Consider the following 20633-nt stretch of genomic DNA (forward strand, 5'->3'; position numbering starts at 1 on the left):
AACTGCACACCCACTCTCAGCTTCCTCCAGGACTATCTCCCCATTCCTCCACAGTCCTTTTCCACTGCAGAAAAGGATCCAGAAGGAGAGGAGCTTGCCCAAAGTCTCACCAGGGCAGAGCCAGAGGAAGAATTAGGGGACCCACCCCAGGATCCGGCCCTGGGAGAGGACACACAGGGCGAAGGGCGTGCCTATAAGAGCAGTGAGCCTCCACAACTCAGAAGCTCCAAACACAAGGCTCCCTGTAACGTGTGCACTGCACCTGGCAGAGGAGGAGGATGCAGAAAAGGGCTCCCCCTCTCCCCTTTCTTCCCAGGAAGCCAGAGGCTGATCCCAGGCCACTTCACACCTGCTGCTTAGGACAAGTCCCAGACCACACACCTAGAATGTTGCTGGTGCTCAGTGGCGGCTGGAGCAACTGCTGACTCATAGGTGGAGGATCCCTGGACACTGAGGTCTAGGGCCTATCAGTCCCTCCCCACCCCATTACCTTGGCCCCATTCTCCCTGATGCTGTTGCCAGCAACCTGTTTCTGAAAGGAGCAAGGCCTAGAACCCAGTGTCTCCTCTTCCTCCTCCTCCTCCTCCTCCTCCTGGATGTCTGATAGGTCTGAGCTGCGGCCGTGGTCCACAAGAGAGTTCACCGGACGGGCCCCAAGCTCTGCTGGGTCCTCTCTCTGTAAGAGGCGGACAAGGGAGGCACCATGGGAGGGCCAGTGAGGGGCTCCGGGGGTCTAGGAAGGGTCAACCCCAGCCAGGAGGAAAGAGGGAAAGAGGGCATGCCCAGATGGGAGTGTGAGGATGGCAGGAGAGAGAGACCAAGAGGGTGGAAGTAAAAATGGAGAGAAACCTCGGAAGAAACACATGACAAAGAAACAGACACACAGCATAGTCCAGAGTGGAGGACAAGGGAAATGACAACCAGATTTTGGCAGCAGAAGGCAAGGAGGTGGCCCCAATTCTTGGAGGTGGCACTACGTCTCCCGAGCCTTGTACCTCGGCCCTGGCCGGAAGCCCGGACCCTGTGTCTCCTCGGCTGGCCTCAGTACATGGTGCCCACTGGGCCAGGGCTCTCTGGGTAGAGCAGGACAGCGGGTGGGCCTCTCCTGTGCGCCACTCAGCCTCTTCCTGAGCCAATTCGGGAGCCGCAGGGCCAGGGTCTCTCTCACCCACAGTTGGCTCACTGACCCTCCTCTCCTCCAAGGTGCTCAGCACGGCTACCCCGGCCTCCTCCTGCAATGGTAGGCTCTGAGGAGGGGCCCCAGGCCCTTCTCCCAGCCCCCATTGACACTTCCTGCCCCTCAGCCCGGGATACCTGGAAGCAAGATTCTGGAGGCTCCTCTTGGGATCCTTTTGATGCCTCCCTGGAAGGGCTTGCTGGGGGGGCTCCAGGGGGCTCTTGAGTTCCGTCGGGGACAGAGTGCCGGAGGGGAGAGCTGGGGTCTCCAGGCCCTGGGGAGGCTGGAGCTAAGGGTGGTCTGGCCTCTGATCCTGGTCGGGGTGATGGGCAGGGAACCCCCGCTGGCAGGCAGGCCAGAGCCAGGGCTGGGGCGATGGGGGCCGGGATAGAGTCGGCCGACTCGCCGTGGGTTGACATGGTGCGCACGGCCACCTCCTGGCATACCCGCAGCAGCTGCAGCTGGGACAACTCCACCAGCACACTGCCTGCCGTGGGCGAGGCCACCTCCATGATCTGCAATGAGGAGGGAGAAGTAGGCGGGAAAGGGTGACTGAGACGGCCAAGTGTGCAGACACAATGATAACAGGGCAGCTACCATTGTGTCATTACACCACTAGGCTAAGCCCTTTGCATGCCTTGTCTCATCTCAGTCTCCTGACTATGACTGGTGGGCGGTTTTTGAAGCCCAGTCATCTGATGACAAAGCCCATGTTCTTAGCCAATTTGCTATATAGTGCCCAAATGCCAGGGCTGGGCACCTCTGTGCCAGGCCATAGAGACTAGGCAAGGAGGGAGCCACATCCTGCTCCCAAGGAACAAGCGGGGTGTAGCAGCCGGGGTGTACCTTCTGCCCATCTGCATAGATGGCATAGCCTGTGACCCGGACACCGTTGGAGGAGCCTGCAACATCAATGGTGACTGGGAGCCAGCTGATGATCAGTATTCCAGGGGAGGGCCCCGGCTCGATCTGTACATCCAGGGGGGCATCAGGTGGGCCTGGGGAAGAAGGGGTATAAGGCCCATTAATGCAGGAGACCGTCCACCAGTGATACCAGCCCAATTTGCCATTTCTCTGAAAATGCAAAGAGCAAGTCTCCCCCTTCCACCATCACCCATTCCCCTAAGAGTATAGGCTGTGCACCCCCTGGCCTCCTCCCTCAGGGCTCTGGCCTGCACACCTGCTGGGAGAGTGGTGAACTGCAGGGTGGCAGCCCTCTGCTCCATCCTTTCCCAGCCTGGTTCCCAGGACCCTCGGGGTGGGAGCTGAGCCTCTACCCGGGCCTGGTAGGGTGTGCCGGGCCGCAGGTTGCAGAAGGTGGCCCAGTAGGTGCTGGGGCGGGCAGGTGGGCACTCTTCCCCGTTGAGGTAGATGGCATGGGCCAAGTTGCTATTACTGGGCACCCAGGTGATCTCTGCAGACGTGGCTGTCAGTCGATGGACCTGCAGCTGGCTAGGCCCCACCCCGGCCCTGGCGCCCACAGCCAGGCAACAACGCAGGGGGTCGGAGCTCCCCTGGCTAGTGAGGGCCCGGACAGAAACATGGAGGAGCCCAGCCTGCAGGTCCAGGTTCTCGAGCACGGCCTTGAGGGGTGCCCCTGGCCCCAGGGCCTGACGCAGCTCGCCGTTCACGCAGATATGGTAGGCATGGAGCTCCACTCGCTCAGGGGGCGGCTCCCAGGCCAGCACCATGCTGTGGGCCAGCTGCTTGAGGACCACCAGGCGGCGAGGGTAAGGCACAGCGGGGGGCTCACCGAGGCCGTCAGGTGAGGGGCTCGGGCTCAGTTCATCGCCTGCATCCTCCTCCTCTGGTCGGGGCTGGCTATGCCCCCCGCTGCTCTGGCCCCCACTGCTGCTGCCACCCCCACCTCCACTCAGGAAGCTGAGTTCAGGGCCAGAGCTCTGTGACAAATCAGCCAGCTCCGGAGGGAGGGTGGTCAGGAGGTCGTCATCAGACACACGCTCTACAAAATTTGAGGGGACCAGGCCCCTTCGGCCATCCATGAGCTCCCCTGGGCAGAGGGAGGGCAGGGGAGAACAGGGAGGTGGGGACAGAGAGGGGGTAGAGAAAAACCCAGCCATTAAATTCATTTAAGGAATCGTCAGTGGATGATCACAAATCATTTGATTCAAATCAACATTCATCTGTCAGTGCTTTTAAAGGACAAGAGCAGTCAAAATCTGGATTAGGGAGTTATTGTTATTTTTCATGGGTGTGATAATAAGGTATGACAAAGATATTGTGGCTATATAAGACCAAAAACAAACAAACCAGTTGCCATCGAGTCAATTCCAACTCATGGCGACCCCGTGTGTTACAAAGTAGAACTGCTCCATAGGGTTTTCAAGGCTGTGCCTTTTCAGAAGCAGGTTGCCAGGAATTTCTTCTGAGGTGCCTCTGGCTAGGTCTGACCTGCCAACCTTTGTTAGTAGTCAAGTGCTTAACTGTGCCACCCAGGGACTGCCTAACAGTGCCTCTTAAATTCTAATGTGCAAATGAATCAGCTGGAGATTTGTCAAAATGCAGACTCTAATTCAGTAGGTCTGGGAGACTTAGGAGCCCTGGTGGTATACAAAACCCAGTGCCAGTGGTATAGTGGTTAAGTATTTAGCTACTAACCAAGAGGTAGGCAGTTTGAATCCACCAGCTGCTCCCTGGAAACCCTATGGGGCAGTTCTACTCTGTCCTATAGAGTCACTATGAGTCGGAATCAACTCGACAGCAGTGGGTTTTTTGGTCGGATGCGGTTAAGATTCTGTGTTTCTAACAAACTCCCAGGTAATGATGATGCTACAAGGATGTGGGAGATACAACGATGTAGGAGGACGTCCACCTTCTAAGGAGATGCAGGTTGAAGTCTTTCTAGGTAAAACATCAAGATGTCTGCAACTTGCTTTCAAATCTTTTTTTTTTTTTAACTATATATGGATAAAGGAATTACGGCAAAATGGTAACAATTGTTGAATCTAGGTTATGGGTATATAGGTGTTTATTAGACTATTTTTTTCTGTATCTTCGAAAACTTTCATATTAAACATTTGGGAAAAAGGGAGCAGGCCAAAATGTGAAACCAAATTCTACTGACTGTGAAGCTCCCATGGTGGGCTTTACAGATCTGAGGAGTAGGAGGAGGAGCCCTTCAGCTTCCTTTGTGGAAGACAGACATCTACAAGGGAACGGGAGCGACTACCTTGTTGGGGTGAGGGAATGAATCTCTAGAGACGAAAAACGTGAGTGCCAGAGAAGAGTCACTCATGGGTTCTAGAAAGGATGGGGACCTACAGCAGGCCTCTGTCAGGAGTGTGACCTGGCAGCCAACTTAGGCTGCAACCACTGGTATGGGTTCTTACCTGGAGTCGGTTCCTCTGAAGAGTTGACAACAGAGTAGTTTAAGACATTTGTTGTAATTGTTTGAGGGATGTCAAGGAAGAAGGAAGCCGGCACACAGCGTGTCATGTCACAGTCAATTTGAGGGGAGGAAAAAAAATCCCAGGGAACAGCCAAGACAGGAAGCATGGCAGGGCTCAGGGCACAAAAGTGAGTCGAGGCAGGTCTTAGCTGTAGGAGTGCCTGGGAGCATCCCTGACAGTAATTGAGTTTTTTTTTTTTCCCCTCTCACTCTGCTTATGCCCGGAGAAGAAAGAAGTAAAGAATCTTGAGGAACAAAAAATAGGAACTCTGAATTAAGTACTATAAACACTGTACTGGGTTGAATGGTGGCCCCCAAAAGATACGTCCACATCCTAATCCCTGGAACTCATGAATGCGACCTTATTTGGGAAAAGGGCCTTTTTAGGTGTTATTAAGTAAAGGATCTCAAAATGAGATCATCTTGGATTATCTGGGTGCACCCTCAATCCAATGACAAGTCTCTTTCTAAGAGACACACAGAGGAGAGACACCAAGAGAATGAGAGGAGGCAATGCCACCACAGAGGCAGAGATTGGAGTGATGCAGCCACAAGCCAAGGAACACCTGGAGCACCTAGACGCTGAAAGAGACCCCAAAAAACCCAGTGCCATCAAGTCGATTCCAACTCTTAGCGACCCCATGGGACAGAGTAGAACTGCCCGATAGAGTTTCCAAGGAGCACCTGGCAGATTCAAACTGCCAACCTCTTGGTTAGCACCCAAAGCACTTAACCACTACGCCACCAGGGTTTCTACTGGAAGAGACAAGGAATGGAATCTCCCCTAGAGCCACTGGAGGGAGCATGGCCCTGCTGACACCTTGATTTTGCACTTGTGGCCTCCAGGACTGTGAAAGAATACTTTTCTGTTGTTTTAAACCACTCGGTTTGTGATGATTTGCTACAGCAACTCAGTCGCGTGAGATTAAGTGTCCACCGAAGAGTGTGAGATTAAAGGTGGGCACCTTGACGGTAAGCTGATCTACAGCCCTGTGCAGCTGAAGCTGGAGCCTGGCCAGTCCAGGTGCTATCAGACCGAGATGAAGCAGTCACTTAGCTAAATGTTGTTGAAGAATACGGCAAACAACACTCAATTGTCTACGTTCCTCTAAATCTATCCCAGAGTGTATAGTTCAGATTCTAGTAAATTATGGTTAGTTAATATTTATGTTTTGTTGCCTCCCTTCCAAAAATACTGGCTTTGCTTTTCACAAAAATAGCTTATTTTACCTGGGAGCTATATAATCTGGCTCTCTGTAGTCCACCTCTATGGGAGGTTAGCAATTCAGGCCACACAGCCAGAGCGGGTACCATCACCCCAGGTGGCTGTGCAAATAACCAGCGTAAACCCAGGGAAGAGGAGCTGAACAGATTCTGAAGGTCCAGCCTTACAAACTCAAAGCTTTCAGTGTTACAGACTTAGAGGCCTTTTCTAAATCCCACGCACAGGTATACACAAGTATACCCTGTCATCACCACCCCCATTCAGCCCTCGCCCTGCCCCTGTCCACATCTCATCCCAATCTCCACATAGTGCCACCCTCCCCTCTGCTGACCAATGGAGCCTGGTGCCCAGGCCAGGTCCACCCTGGGAGAGTCTTTTCTTCTGCATGCCCTACCCTGTTGCCCAGTCTCTGTAATGGGGCACGATCTAATGAACCTTCTGGCTCCCAGCTGAAACTAGAGAACTGCCCCGAAGCTCAGCCCCTGCCTGGGCCACCCTGACAGCTGCTAACCACTTGCAAACACCCTTTCCTGGGGTCTGGGCCCTGATTTCTCCTCTCCACACCTGACTGAAGCCCAGCATCAAATCTATGCTCCATGCTGACTTCGAGTGTCACTAAACACCACCATGCCCTGCCCGCAAGCACAAACAGAGTTAAGCCCAAATTCCCTGTGACACACTGTCATCATCTGAACTGTAAGTATGCCCTGTCCTGCCCTGCTTGGGGCCAGACCCACAGACAGCCTAGTTGCCTCCTTCCCTGGACTTCTTTCTTTCCCTTTCCCCACTAACTGCCGAGATCTCTGGATGCCTTTCAGCTGAATCTAAAAAATTATGGTGGGCTGAGCATGCTGGGGAGAGGGTATGAATGGATAGAGGTCTTTGAGAACACAGGCTTAAAGGTGAGGAAGGGACAGGATGACTTCACTACCTTCCTACCTTCAAAAAAGCCATCCTCGTCCATGTTGCCATAGATGTAGATATACTCGCCCGCAGTCAGCGGCAGCTCTGCCTCTGGATTCTCATTGGGGCCCTCAAAGGGGTTGTAGCTATTGAGGGAGGCAAGAGAATTAGGAAGACAGTGACTACATCCTACTTCCTTGTCCTGTCTTCTCTCGCCTACTGCACCAGGCCTTTACCGACACGTAGTTGTCCATCTTTAGCAAAGCAGAGCATTTACTGCACCACCTTGGCCCAACTAGGTTAAGAGAACATGTCTAACTGGGACCCCTATAGGCACCCCATCTCTATCACATGGTCCCCTCCCCCCACACATCCCAAGTGCTGGGGGCAAGGGTGAGGGGCCCACCTGTAGCGCGCTAGGAAGACCTGGATCCTGGATCCTCCCCGGGTGCCCTCTGGTGCTGCTGGGAACAGGGAAACACTGTCTGCCTCCAGCTCCTCCACCTCACTGGCTGTGTCCACCTGGGAGCAAACAGAAAAGGCTGGTTCTTCCCAGAGCCCAAGACCAAAGGCAAAACAGGTTGCCATGCCAAGCCAAAGGAGGAGCGGTTGCCTGGGAGGAGGGAAAGTGAGCATATGCGTACAAGGCCAATAACAAGGAACATGGGATGTCTCCTAATCAGTACTTGAGCCAGTAGAGCCTGGCGGAGCCCAGCTTCATGCCGTAGGAAGGGAGAGTTGGGTAACCTGGAACCCTCCTGGAGCCCTGGCCCCTACTGCCCCAAGCCAGCTGAGAGAAGGCCAGACCACAGCTGGTATGGGGAGTGGGTGTCCAGTGGCAGTGTGGTTCATCAAGGTGACGTGCAGTAAAGGAGCCCAACGGTAAAGAGCTGGAGGAGAAGGGGCAGAAGGGGTTGGAGAAGTCCCTGCCTCTAGCCCTGCAACAGTGCTTCTGTGGTTCAGCCCTGGAACTCGAAACTTCCTGTCCACTTGTCTGGCCCATGCCTGGGAGCACTCCTGCTTCTCTGACACTGGTTCAGATTTCTGGGGCCAGCCTGAGGAACAATCTTTTCTTCTCTGCCAAAGTCTGCGCCAAGGGGGCTGAAGGGTAGACAGAGACAGCCCTCCATGATGGAAGCCAGATCCAACATCACCATTCTATCACACAAGGGGGCAGTAGAGGCCCAGCGTTGCATTCTACCACCTTCAGCAAGGTAGGATAGCAGGGCTCCTCCTGATCTGCCCCTTCCACCCCGGAGTTTGGGAGGTAGAGAGAAGGACGAGATGACCAAAAGAACCTTGAGTGATGCTCTAGAACTTATAATAACAGCTGTTGTGTTATCAGTATCTACTGTGTCCCGTGCTAAATGACACACTTCCTTGTATTTTTTCGTGTTATTCTCACAACTTTACAAGGCAGGTTTTATTAGCTCCAATATTCTGATAAGGAAACTGAACCCCAGAAAGGATCAGGGACTTGCCTAAGACAAAGCTGGGATTTGAATCCTCAAACCTGTGCTCTTTCTCACAACCACCTGTTTCTGCTACAGACGGTCTTATGAACGGTCTTATGTGGATCCTGGTGCCAAAGTGTCTCCCTCCACCCAGCCCAAGACTCTAGGGCCTCTCTGGGCCCCGGAGGGGTGGGGCCATGTGGCCTCAAGGTGGGGCTTGCAGGCGGGCCCTGAAGAGCAGGGATGGGACACACTAGGAGGAATTTACGGTCCTTTTCTCCCCAGGTCTGTCTCCACTTCCCAATTTGGGATGCAACTCCTGAGGACCCCAGAAGATGTCAAGGCAGACCTCCTTTCTCCCTTCCCCCTTTCCCAAAGCAGGGCCAGAACCCCAAATTACCTCCTCACCAACACTGACCTCAGGCGTAGGGCAGGACTTGGGGCTGTTGTGGATAGTCTCTGAGCGAGAGGAGTCAGAGAGAGACTCTGCCTTCTTAGCTGTCCTTCGAGGGGTTCCAGCAAGGGTGGCAGAGGCAGGTTCGGAAGACTTTGGAGTACAGTGCCCTGGAGAGCCTGGTGGGAGGTCAAGGTCTAAAGAGAAGATGGCACGTGGGCTGGGGGTCTGTGGCCTGAGGAGGGACCAGGGAGACAGGGCGGAGCCTCTTGGGTACGAGAGTCAAGCCCTCCACAGCCAGGTTTCCTTGCAGGAAGGGAAATATTCAGGGAGGGGGCTCGCTAAGTGCCAGATATGTGTGATTTGCACACATGATTTCACATAACCCTCACAGCAGCTTGGCAAGGTTCACTTAATCATTCCTGCTTAGAGCTTAGGAAACTATGGCCTATCGACTGTAAATTCAGTGGAGCTGGGTCTACCAGGTCCAACTGATTCTCAAGCCCATCCTGCCTGCTACAGACTCCTAGTGTCCAACTCCCAGCTATGACCATACAGGTCTTGTTGGAAGGAGAGGAGCAGTGGCCTGAGGTGCCTGGGCCCAGACTCAGGGACAATCACCCTATTGGGTTCTACTTTTCCCCATCAGAGCCTGGTTCTAGTCAAACATGCCTCTAACTTTCTGTGTGACTTTGGGTGAGTTGCTAGCCTTCTCTGACCCTGAATCCCTGCTCTGTACAATGGGTGCCTACCTTTCCAAAAGCCTCAGGGCTGGAAATTCCAGGCCAATGTCACTGCGATTCACCTTACCTTTGGAGTCAGATCCCCTGCAGGGCTGGCAGGTGGAGCAGCAACAAGGGGGTGGCAAGCGGTCCCCAGGGGCACTGCAGCCCAGGGCAGAGGTGAGCAGATCCAAGGGCCCAGGGTGCAGGCGGAAGGCCTGGAGCTCCTGTGCCAAGAGGCTGAAGCGCTCAGTTTGACTGCGGCACTGCTCCTCAAGCTCTCGAACCCGGGCCTGGGCCAAGATTCACCGTGAGCCCAGAGCCTGGCAAAGGTGCCCAGTCCCAGCTCGTACCATCTCTACACAGCCCCACATAGGCTTCAGATTACAGGTACCCAACTCCCAGGCCTGGGGCCCAACCCTTGGCCTGGCTGCCCCTCTGCCCTTCATGGTGTCTGAACAGAGTGTGAAGCCCTGAGGCTGAGACACCTTCAGATCCAACCCTCCTCCAGAGCCAAGGCCTGCCTCAGACTCTGTACCCTCAGCTCCAGGCAGGCTGCACTTCTTCCAGCTGCTTTCTAGGCCAAAAGAGATGGCTCCCATCCCCATCACCACCACCAGTGTCACCTCGGGAATTTCTCAGCCCTATTGCTTTTCACCTTCCCACAGTCAATGACCCAAATCCCTGCTCTCAGGGAGGCAGGGCAAGAGACTCCACGGGGGATCTAGGGACACCTTTGTGACAGGAACAGGCCAATTCCCAAGAATTTTTCTCAAGTGTCAGGAGAGCCCCAACCCTGGCCAGTATTAGGAGAATCATGAGTTAGACTGGTGGTGAACTTCCTCATGGTCTGAATGGCTCGATCTTGGAGAAGGGAAGACCCCATGTCTGCCAGGAACAGTAGCAGATCTGGAACAAGGGGATGGCCTACGTGTCCTGTAGGGACCCAGGCCATCTAAGGATTTGCAGATCTGCCACCCTCCTCTGTTGGACATGACAGTTGGGACTGCTTGGGCCCTAAGGAAGGAGATGAAGTTCAGCCAGCCTGGAGAGGTACAGAGGAGGGGATACCCAGGGAGGTTGGGGGGCAGAGGGACAAGGAGGTTGTACCTGCATGGAATCCAAGGTAGACTGTGGCAGGAAAGGAAAGCACAGAGGAGAGGTGAGAACCCCTAGTCTGTAGGTCATTAACCCAGGGAGGGAAAAAAAGAGAGTGGGGCCTAAGTAGACCACATCCCCATCCAGCAGGCTCCCGGGACTAACTGAAAAGCTCCTAAATGGAAGGGTATTTTAGGGTAAAGGCAGCCTCTTGGGGGTGGGTTGTAATGGGAGACTGCTGCCAACAGGCTCAAGTGCGCCCTGCCCCCGCCATGTCCCAGCCATGCCCCAACCTGAGAAATAGGCCAATGGTGGAGGGGATTTTCTAGGTCCCGGAGGATTTAAGGGCCTCTCCTGAAACCTCACATGCTCCCACACACAAACACACACACAGTCCATTCCAGCTTTACCTAAAGTTCCCTGACTTTCCCCCAGGTAGTGGAGCTGTTGGTCATCTCCGGGGACCTACCTCCAGCAGCTGCACAGCCCCTTCATGTTCCCTCTTGGCTTCTGCCTGGGCCTATAGGTGGGAGGAGGCAAGATGCTGGAGGGGAAGGATGAGGAATGGGGGTGGGGTAGAGGAAGGGGTACGAGAGGGAGGGTAGGAGGAACAACGGAGAGAAAAAGGAAGGGGAAAAGAAAGAAGGGTAGAGGGAGAAGGGAAGGGGGACTGGGTACAGGAGAGGCTGAGAGGCTCTCCTCCCTGAATACCCACCCTTGACCAGACCTCAGGCCAGAAGGCAAGAGGGTCACGGACTGGTGCAGCCTGGTACTGTTTCTCTCTGTCTGGGACAGCCACCCTCCTGACTTGTCTCCTACCTCTCTGGATCCTTCTTCTCAGCTTCTTGGGCCTACTTTGCCTTATCTGTTCCTTGTGAATGTTAGGAGGTCCAGGGCATTGTGTTGGGCCCACTTTATACACTACACCCCACCCTCCATCAGGGTACTTAAGCCCAAAACCTCAGTGTTATCTTTGAGTCTTCCCTTTCCCTCAGAGAGGCGTGACAGAGCAGGGACTCAACTCTAATCCTACAGCGAGCCTTGCTGATTCTATCTCCAAAATATATTTCAACTCCACCTCCTTGTTCCCAACTCCATGGCCTGATCCTAGTCCAGAGAACCATTGTCTCCCCCCGGATCACTGCAGCAACAGCCTCCTAGCACCTGATCGCCCACCTTCATGCCAGCTCCCACATCCATATTCCACACTGCCCTCAAAGTGATCTTCTTAAATGATGAATAAAATCATGTTACTCCCCTTCTAACTGCTCACAGAACAAAATATCCAAATTATTCCCACGGCTTTTAAGCCCAACATGATCCAGCTCTTGCCAATTTCTTCTATTCGGTCCATCCCTTACTATATTCTAGCCGTACTATTCTCAGACACTCCAAGCTCTTTCATACCGCAGGGCATTTGTACTTCTATCCCCTCTTCCCGGAGTTCTCTTCCTCTAGGTCTCATGGGTGGCTCCTTCTTGCCCTGCAGGGATTAGCTCAACTGTCACCTCCTTAGAGAGGCCTTCTCTGACCATCTCTCTAAAGTGGCTCCTCGTACCATCTCAGTCACTCTCTGTCATATCACCCTGTTCATTTCCTCCACTGCACTTGTCAATGTCTGAAATTATCTCATTTCTGGATCCGATTATCTGCAGACTGGCCAAGAGCCTCGTCTTTGTTCATCACTGTCTTCCCAGTACTAGCACAGTGCCTGGCACACAACAGGTGCTCAGTAAATGCTTGTTGGGTGAGCAGATGACTAAGCTGGGGTCCAGCAGCCTACCACCCTTCCCTCACTCCTGCTCCCCACCCCCGGGAGGCCCTGTCTGCACCTGCTGCAGCCTCCGGACCTCCTCCTGCTTCTCCTGCAGGCTGAGCCGAGCCTGCTCATGCTCCACCTCCAGCTGCTGCCGCCGCTGGGCCACCTCCCGCATGTGCTGAAACACAAGACCCTGGGTCAAGACCAGAGCCTCCAATCCGCCATTCATGTAGAAGATCTAAGAGGAAGGAGCCTCAGACACTGTCTGTTCCAGATCCCCTCTAGAAAAAGGCAACTGAGGCTAGAGAAGGGAAAAGGCTAGACTAAAGTCTTACAACAAGCAGGTGGTGACACCACAAGTGGGCCTCAGACCTCATGGGTATATTCCACTGTTCCATTTTCTCCCTGTGCCAGGCAACAATACCCTCTCCCCCACCTGCACAGTCCCCTTACCTTCAGCACCTGCTCCAGGCTCTCCAGCTTGCTCTGCAGGCCCTGGCTCTTGCGAAGGGCCGAATCCCTCTCCTCTGTCACCCCCAGGAGCTGGCCCCTCAGCTCTGCATTCTCCCACTCCACCTGCAGGGGGAGAGTTGGCAGGGGTCTGGGTATGTGAACTTTGTCCCACCAGCTCCCTGGTTAGGGGAAATAGTATCCTTCAGATATTAGCCCAGTTCAGATGTGAAAGAATTCTCTCACTGGGGGCTGGGGCCCTGGCAGGAGGGCTGGTACCTGCTCCTTCTCTGTGGCTCTCCCACTGAGCTGAGAGTTCTCCTCCACAAGGCGGGCATTCTCATTCTGGGCTTCTCTCAGCTGCAGTTCCTGAGGGGGCAGAGGTGCTCTGGGGAGGGGCCATACACCCACACAGAGGACCCTGCCCACCAATACAAGACCCCTTTTTCCCCCTGGTCTGGAACCTGCATCAGACAGAAAGGGAGACCCCACAGAGTGAGAAGGAAAGTGCTTTCTTGGGGCAGGAGGGATGAAAGCAGAGCCCACCACCTGGCTGGCTTAGGAGAAGGAGGAGCTGGGCACTGGGCCCTCAGGAGCTCACCAACTCCTCACATCGCCTCTGCTTCTTCCGGGCTTCCTGCTCCAGGCTCTGGCATTTCTTCCGCTTCTTGCTGAGCTCTGACTCCTGTGCAGGTCAAAACCCAGCGGGTCAGGTGGAAGGGCCAATCTGCCCATTGCAGATCCCCTGCAGCCCTTGGCCTAGGCACTTACCAGCTGCTGCACCCTCTGTGGCTTCTCAGGGTCCCCTACGACCACCTGTGGGTTGTTCGCATCCTCCTGGGGCGTGGCCTGCAAATGCCCAGGGGTAGGGGGCTGGCACTGAGTATAGGACCCCAGGGCAGCCTGCCCCAGCCCAGCCTGTCCCTGGGAGGGTACCACCCCATCTCACACTCAGCAATGAGATCCCTGCCCACCCTCTGCCCACCCCCTCCCATCATCTTCAGTTGATGTGGAAGTGCAGAGGCTGGACCCCTGTGTCCCAAGTCATAAGCGCTTTGAGATCCTGGGACCCACGTGTGCCATGGGAAGCAGGTCCCTTATCCAGGCCAAAGCTTTCCCTTTTTAGCTTGCAGTGGCCAGCCCCGCTCTGCACTCGATAGATGTCCTAGGTGTCCTTCAGTGGCTGCCAGAAAATTCAGAGGCTGCCTAGGCCCAGGGGACGTGGAGGTGTTCCCAGAGCTGGGGTACTGAAGCACCCAAACCTGGGCCTGGCCTAGAGCAGCGCACCCCTGGCCAGATCCTCCTCCTGGCTTCCCCCAAGCCCACACTGTCCCACCTCCCATTTATCTGTGCACACTTTGAGGGGAGGACAGGTCTTGGTGTGGGGTACATCTCTCCTAGTGGGCCACGCAGAGGGGCAAAACCGGAGCAAGAAGCACCCCATACCCTGAGACCTTGGTCGCTGTGGGGGCCTTCCTTCCATCCCTCTTCCCAGAAGGGGGCGGACCTAGATGCCGCCCGCAGAGTGGACGGAGAGGAGCCAGACCCATAAGTTCTTAGGGTCCGCAGGGTGGTCCCAAGCCCTCGGGACAGGACCTGCCTAAGCCCCAGGCCCAGTGAGGGTCGCCCGTACCTGGAGCCGGGGCGGACGCACCGCCACCCCAAGGAGCTGGGGCGGGCCTGGCGGGCCGGGCCGGTGCAGAAAGGGGCTTCCCCGCGCTACTGCGCCGGCGGGAGGAGACGGCGCGGGCTGGGCCCGGGAAGGCTGCTAGGGCAACCGAGGATTTGCGGCCGGGCCGTACCACTGGTGGCACGGCAGGGGCGGCGGGGCCGGCCCGGAGGGGCGCAGGCCCGCAGAGGGCGGAACTCGGGATGCCCCAGGCGGGAGCGGCACAGGTAGGGTCGCAAGGAGGGGTGGAGGGGAACCTGACCCGGGTCCGGGCGAGCTCCCCAGCCCCTCGGAGTACGCATCCATCGCCAGGTCCTGGGGCTCTGAACGCGGTGCAAGGGGAGATTCCAGAGCCACCCCCGCCTCGGGTCTACACACACCCACACACCTGCCCAGGAGCCTGTGCTCACCTCTCCCGGGGCCCCGGGTGCGGGCGCACCTGCTGGGCCCCGGACAGCGGGGCCGGGGGGCCTGGGCGGCGGCGGCGGCTCCTGCTGGTTGCGCAGGGCGATCTGCCTCTGTAGCCGCAGCACCTCCCGCTGGGACTCGCGCAGGAGCCGGTCGAAGTTCCGCACGTGGAGCCACTGGGGGCCCTCCTGGGGTGGGGGAAGCAGAGTAGAGTCAGGCCTAGCTGCCGTCCACCCCACGCTATCCCCCCCACACCATCCCCCAGGAGAGCGCGCCCTCGGCCTTGCTTGAGGGGCTCGGATGCGCGGGAACAGGCATATCCTCACACGAATATATGTCCTCGCATGCATACATGCCTGGCCGTATGTGCGTACTTATACAGCCACATGCTTCCAGCCCATTTGCAGACATCCACAGGAATAGTAACTCATTTGCTGGGCACACACGGTGTGCCAGGCCCTGTGCGAAATGGCTTGTGAACATCCCTTCACACAAGTGTGAATAGTGTGGATTCAAACAGCCAAGCTCACTGGCCCACAGCCTCAAGCCTGGAGCACAGAAATTTCCAGGTCTGGGACTCCTGCATGGCTCCACCCCCTTCAGTTCAGGCTCCTGCACCCGACTCCCACCTGGGCCGTTGCCAGGGGAACCTACTTCCCAGCAGCCTCCACCTTCCCACTTCATTTGCATCTTATTAACATCTTGTCCACAACCCACACTTCGGGAAGGAAGGGAGGCAGGCAGGCAGGCAGGGAGGCAGGCAGGCAGGCAGGGAGGCAGGCAGGCAGGGAGGGAGGCAGGCAGGGAGGCAGGCAGGCGGCAGTGTGGAAGGCTGAGCTGAAAGTGGTGACCGGTGACCAGGGCCCTCTCGCACCTTGCCGGCCAGGGTGAGCCTGGCCTGCAGCTCCCTGCACTCCCGCTGCAGGGCGGCAATCTGCTTGTCCTTGGCCAGCAGGGCGCTGGCTGTCTCACTGAGGTCCCGGGCTCGCTGGCGGGCCAGGGCCTTCTGGCACGACTCCAGGCTGGCCCCCGGACGGGGCAAGGGGGCACTCACCTGGCCAGAGGAGGGGTGAACCTAACGGTCATCGCTGAAGGGCCGGAGCCCTTTGCCCCCTCCTCAGCTCCTCCCAAAAGTCCGGTTGGGAAGAAAACCTAAAAGCGTGGCCTCCTGCTTTCACCCTGTGTCTGGGGGCCTCAGTGGACTGGTGGCCTCATTTGACCCCATCCTGATAGTCCCCAGGGATGAAAGAGTTAACTTCACATCCTAGTTTAGGCCCAAAGCATGCTGCTAATTCCAGGCTGTCACCAGAATGGGTCTTCATCCCTGCCCCCACCAGCTCTGCACCCTGAGATGAGCTCAGCGGAGGCTGCAGCCAGCACCAGCACGTGGTAATCCAGAATTCTGCTCCCTGCCTGTTCTGAAGCCTCTCCTGCCAGCTCTTCCCTCCCTCCTGTAGCTCCAGAAAGCTTCAGCTTCCGAAACTGGCCAGCATTTGCCCTTCTTACACCTTGGCCCCTGGGTTCCTGCTTTCTTGGATGCTAAGAGTCTATGAGTCCTGAGCCACAGCCCCTCATGGTCACCCCTGGCTCTCCTCCTCCCTGGTCACCTAGCCCCTGTCCAGCGGCCTCCCAGCCTCACCACCCTCAGGTTAGTCTCCTGCAACTTCCGGGCCCTCTCCTCCAGGCGCTTGGCAATGACCGCCAGTTCAGCATTCTTCCTCTTCAGCCTCCGCACCTTCTCCTCCGTCTCGGGGAAGCTGCTCTTTCTCTAACAAGGGGTCAGGCAGAATTGAGGTACACATGGAAAGCACCCGCAGGCCCCATCCTAACTGCCCATCCCCTGGGCTACAGCCCTGGGCTCACAGCAGGTCCTCAGCAACCTAGGGCAGGGGTTCACCCTCTTGGGTCTTGGGATTATATCCCCTCCATGTGCCCCCCAGTTGGGGGGAAGTTCATGGGGTAGGGAGGGCACTGAGGCAGAGGACCTGGATGTCTGAGTCTGCCCTCCCCAGGCTCCAGCCAGGACTCAGGCCTCACTCTCTGAGCCTCACCAGCATCTGGTTTTCCTCCTTCAGGATGGCGCAGCGGTGTTGCAGCTCCCCCAAAGCCCTCAACAGCTCCAGATTGGGCCTATCCCCGAAGCCTGTGTTCAGCTTGGCCTGGCATGGAAAGCAGGGGGCACCCAGCCTTAGGAGCCCACCCTCTCAGTCATAGCCCTCCCTGTGGCAGCACTGCCCACCCACAGTCAGTGGGGCGCAGAGAGGCAGGAAGGTTCTCCCCCACGTCCCAGGCCTTCAGAGAGAAATATGAGGAGGCCTAGGAGAAGGGGCTGCTCAGTCCTCACCCTGGGGTCCTCCCTGCTATTCTCTGATTCTTCCCCCCATTATCCATCCTCTCCTCCTCCTGGAAATGCCAGCTCAAGCTCCCACTCCCACTTCTCCAGGTTTCTCATGGCCCCTGAGTCCCCTTCCCTTCCCAATGTCCTGGTCCCTCCATCTTCTGCAGGAGACTGCTCACACCCACCCCTAACCTGGCCCTCCCTTACTCAAACCTTGTTCAGTCCAACCCTGAGCCCACTTCCCTAAATCTGTTTCCTCTGGACTCTGATTCCACTGTATATCTCCACACACCTCCAGTGTCCTCAGCCCCCAAGGACAGACAGACAGGCTTATGGAGCAGACACAGACAGACAGACTGTCAAAGAGAGAGACACCAGGGTAGGGGGGTGGGAGGGAGACAGGGGCAGGGCCAGATGTAGACAGGCAAGACGGAGTCAGAATGACAGGCAGATGGCAAAAAAATGGAGCCACTGAGACTAGTTTCCAAAGAAAAGAAGACAGATAGTCACAGAGACAGACTTACAGACAGAGACAGGCCAAGAGGACAGGAGAGGTGGTTGTACATCCTGCACTGCCGTGTGCCCAGGCTGGAGGGCATGATGAGAGGCCCCCACCTCGCAGACCCTGCCTTCCATAGCCCTTACCTTAGAGGAAGCCTCTACCTCTTCATCTTCCAGCTTCGGGGGGCAGCTGGGTCCAGAGCTCTCTGCATGTTGCCGTGGGATGGGCAGCCCAGCCAATGTCCCTTCAGATTCAGTGCCCTCCACAGGCCCGGGGCTCTGGGCTCCCTCGGGCTCTGAGCTCTCTCCAGGCCTCGATTTTCCAACTTGCAGAGTGGCCGGAGTATCAGCAACGCTTGGGGCTGTGCTTCCAGGCTCGCCCCCCTGGCCTGGAATCCAGCTCTGCCAGACGGGCAGTGCCCATGGCTCCATGGCTCCAAGGTCCCCAGGCCGTGGGAGGGATGTCAGTTGCTCCATGGTACTGCCAAGGGGCCCCAGGACCTGAGCTGGGGGACATCACCCAGCCAAGTGGAGAGGCTGGCGAGGGTCATGCCAGGCCAGACCCTGTCCCCTCTGAGCCCTTGGTTTCACCGAAGCTCCATCCGAGGTTGGCTGAGCTCTCTTCCCTGCCCACGATGGGAGGCTGCAGAAGGAGTCGGGGCTGCAGGAGCTGGAGCCAGGGGTATGCAAGCTATGTTTGCTTGTGGCTGTATGAGTGAGTGGAGAAGGGAGGGTGTCCCTGTGGGGGTGGGGTGAATATGCAGAGGCCACCAACAGCAGCCCCTGGGCGAGGGTGATTGTGTGTGTCTCCAGGTCTGTCTGTGCAGGTCAGCGCTGCCTGTGTTTGGCGGACGAGCGTCCCCCCTTGTGTGTGGGGGGGGGGTGCCGTATGTCACTGTCTGTGCCTGTGTCAGAGTTACCAGTTGTTTCTGTGTGTGTGAGGGGATGTCTGTATTCCAGGGCTGTGGCAGCGTGCAATGCTGTCACTGGTTGTATCTGAGTGTGTCAGTGTTGTGCAGCTGTTGTGCATCGGTGTCACTGTGTGTCCATCAGTGTCTGTGAGTCTGGCCATCCATCACGCCCCCTCAGCCTGACTAGGGTCCGCAGGAGCTGCTGGGGGTGGTCCCCAGTGGTGCGCTGTGGTCCTTTATCTCCCCTCCTCTATCCGCTGCTGCTCGCTGGCTGGGCGGCCGGGCTGTCCTAAGGAGGCCTGGGTCGATGGGCTGCTTGCCTCATAGTCTCTGCCCTGCTGGACTGTGCTCTGGGGACTGCAGGGGTCCGCTACAGCCCAGGAACCCCGAGATGGTGGGCGCAGAGGAGGGCCGAGCATCAGAATGGGGGGCAAGCGGGGGAAGAGCCAGCCCTCCCTTCCCCCTCCTCCTCCCCTCCTTCCCACCAATAGGAAGTCGGCTGCTGGTTTCCATGGCGATGGCGATGGCGCTGGACTGGTGGGTTGGACCGGCTGACAGGGTCCGGACAGAGGGAAGAGCCAGCTCCTCACGGGATCCCGGCCCAGCGCCCCCTACGTGTGGCCTCCTACCCCTCATCCCCACAAGCCCTCACACCTCCCAGAGTGCAGAGGCAGGGTGGCTGCAGGCGGTCCGCCCCACATCCCAGGGCCCAACCCAAAATGAGGGACGATAAAGACAGGGGATGCCATGACAGACAGACAGACATCCAGCCATGAAAAAGAACAGGAGTAGAAAAGATATGATTCCAGATGAGACAAAGAGAGAGCTAGACAGAGAAATGAAGAGGATGAAAGCAGGAAGACAGAAGCAAAGAGGTGGAAATATACTGAGAGAATTGCTTCAGTTTCCTCCTGGCAGGCTGCATTTGGGGGTGACCTGACTGTCTCTGGCCGGCAGAGGAGACCACATGGCCTATTGGGCTGTCTTTTCCCCTGTCAGAGAGTTCATCTTCTGTCTAGCCATAGGCCTCCTTGCTGTGGGGAAATGGCTTTTTGGAACAAGAACCTGGGAACTTACCTGACCATAAGTTGACCTATATGTGGGTGCAGGAGCCTAGACAGAATTCCCAGAGACAGAGGTGTTGGGAGAGGTCGTGGGGAGATAGCCCCTCTCCTCTCTGAACCTGGACACTGTCCATCAGCAGACAAGCCAGCCTCAGCCAAGGTTGGGGCCCTCGTGTGGCGTCCCCAGGGAATAGCAGTGGCACTGAACCATAGGGCCCCTGACTGGGTTCCACCCCAGGCGGCAGCTGATGGAACTGTGGGTGATGCATAGGGAGAGGGTTACACCCTCACTTCCTTAAGGAAGTGTGTGGATCAATACGCACGCCACCACGAGATGTGTGTCACTGACGTTTCTGTTGAGGTATATGGGCATGCCATTATGTGCATGCATATATATGTATATATCTGTTGTTGCTGTTAGGTGCCATCGAGTCGGTCCCAACTCATAGCGACCCTATGCACAACAGAACGAAACACTGCCCGGTCCTGCACCATCCTCACAGTCATTGTTATGCTTGAGCTTATTGTTGCAGCCACTGTGTCAATCCACCTCGTTGAGGGTCTTCCTCTTTTCCGCTGACCCTGTACTCTGTCAAGCATGATGTCCTTCTCCAGGGACTGATCCCTCCTGCAACATGTCCAAAGTATGTAAGACACAGTCTCGCCATCCTTGCTTCTAAGGAGCATCCTGGTTGTACTTCTTCTAAGACAGATTTGTTTGTTCTTTTGGCAGTCCATGGTATATTCAATATTCTTCGCCAACACCACAATTCAAAGGAATCAATTCTTCTTCGGTCTTCCTTATTCATTGTCCAGCTTTCACATGCATATGATGCGATTGAAAATACCATGGCTTGGGTCAGGCGCACCTTAGTCTTCAGGGTGACATCTTTGCTCTTCAACACTTTAAAGAGGTATATATATATAGTATGCATTATAGGATACATATATTTATTTCTGTATATGTGTGAGGCCACTGTGTGTGTGTGTATATATATATGCCATTAGGTGTCTCTGGGTCTCATTGGGTGTATATGTAAGCATGTTTCTATGCGTGTGTCATTCCATATATGTCTATTTGCCAGTGTCTGTATATATGATGTTATATGTGTGTGAGGCTATCATTGTGTAAGTTTATAAATTACAGCATG

The 20633-nt window shown here is 56.1% G+C and overlaps 1 protein-coding gene across 3 annotated transcripts in view; it reads right to left on the reverse strand.

The window, feature by feature from the left end:
* TSPOAP1 (TSPO associated protein 1) overlaps positions 1–20633 on the reverse strand; it is a 42235-nt gene that overhangs the window by 17441 nt on the left and 4161 nt on the right. For 2 of the 3 annotated variants that reach the window (XM_064271293.1, XM_064271294.1), the window contains exons 1-16: positions 14671–15345; positions 13363–13440; positions 13193–13276; positions 12871–12960; positions 12595–12717; positions 12215–12319; positions 10852–10902; positions 9373–9577; positions 8587–8759; positions 7121–7236; positions 6751–6860; positions 2358–3188; positions 2024–2175; positions 1315–1692; positions 996–1232; positions 527–676 (exon numbers count right to left, since the gene is read on the reverse strand). In XM_064271293.1, coding sequence (XP_064127363.1) covers positions 527–676; positions 996–1232; positions 1315–1692; positions 2024–2175; positions 2358–3188; positions 6751–6860; positions 7121–7236; positions 8587–8759; positions 9373–9577; positions 10852–10902; positions 12215–12319; positions 12595–12717; positions 12871–12960; positions 13193–13276; positions 13363–13440; positions 14671–15018 — 3231 coding nt within the window. In that variant the 5' untranslated portion in view covers positions 15019–15345. Of the gene's footprint in view, positions 1–490; positions 677–995; positions 1233–1314; positions 1693–2023; positions 2176–2357; positions 3189–6750; positions 6861–7120; positions 7237–8586; positions 8760–9372; positions 9578–10394; positions 10416–10851; positions 10903–12214; positions 12320–12594; positions 12718–12870; positions 12961–13192; positions 13277–13362; positions 13441–14670; positions 15346–15542; positions 15723–16307; positions 16437–16719; positions 16828–17651; positions 20387–20633 lie in introns of those variants that run through there. The other variant, XM_064271295.1, reaches the window with a different exon arrangement.

This window comes from Loxodonta africana, chromosome 18 (assembly GCF_030014295.1).
Source record: "Loxodonta africana isolate mLoxAfr1 chromosome 18, mLoxAfr1.hap2, whole genome shotgun sequence".
Taxonomy (NCBI): domain Eukaryota; kingdom Metazoa; phylum Chordata; class Mammalia; order Proboscidea; family Elephantidae; genus Loxodonta; species Loxodonta africana.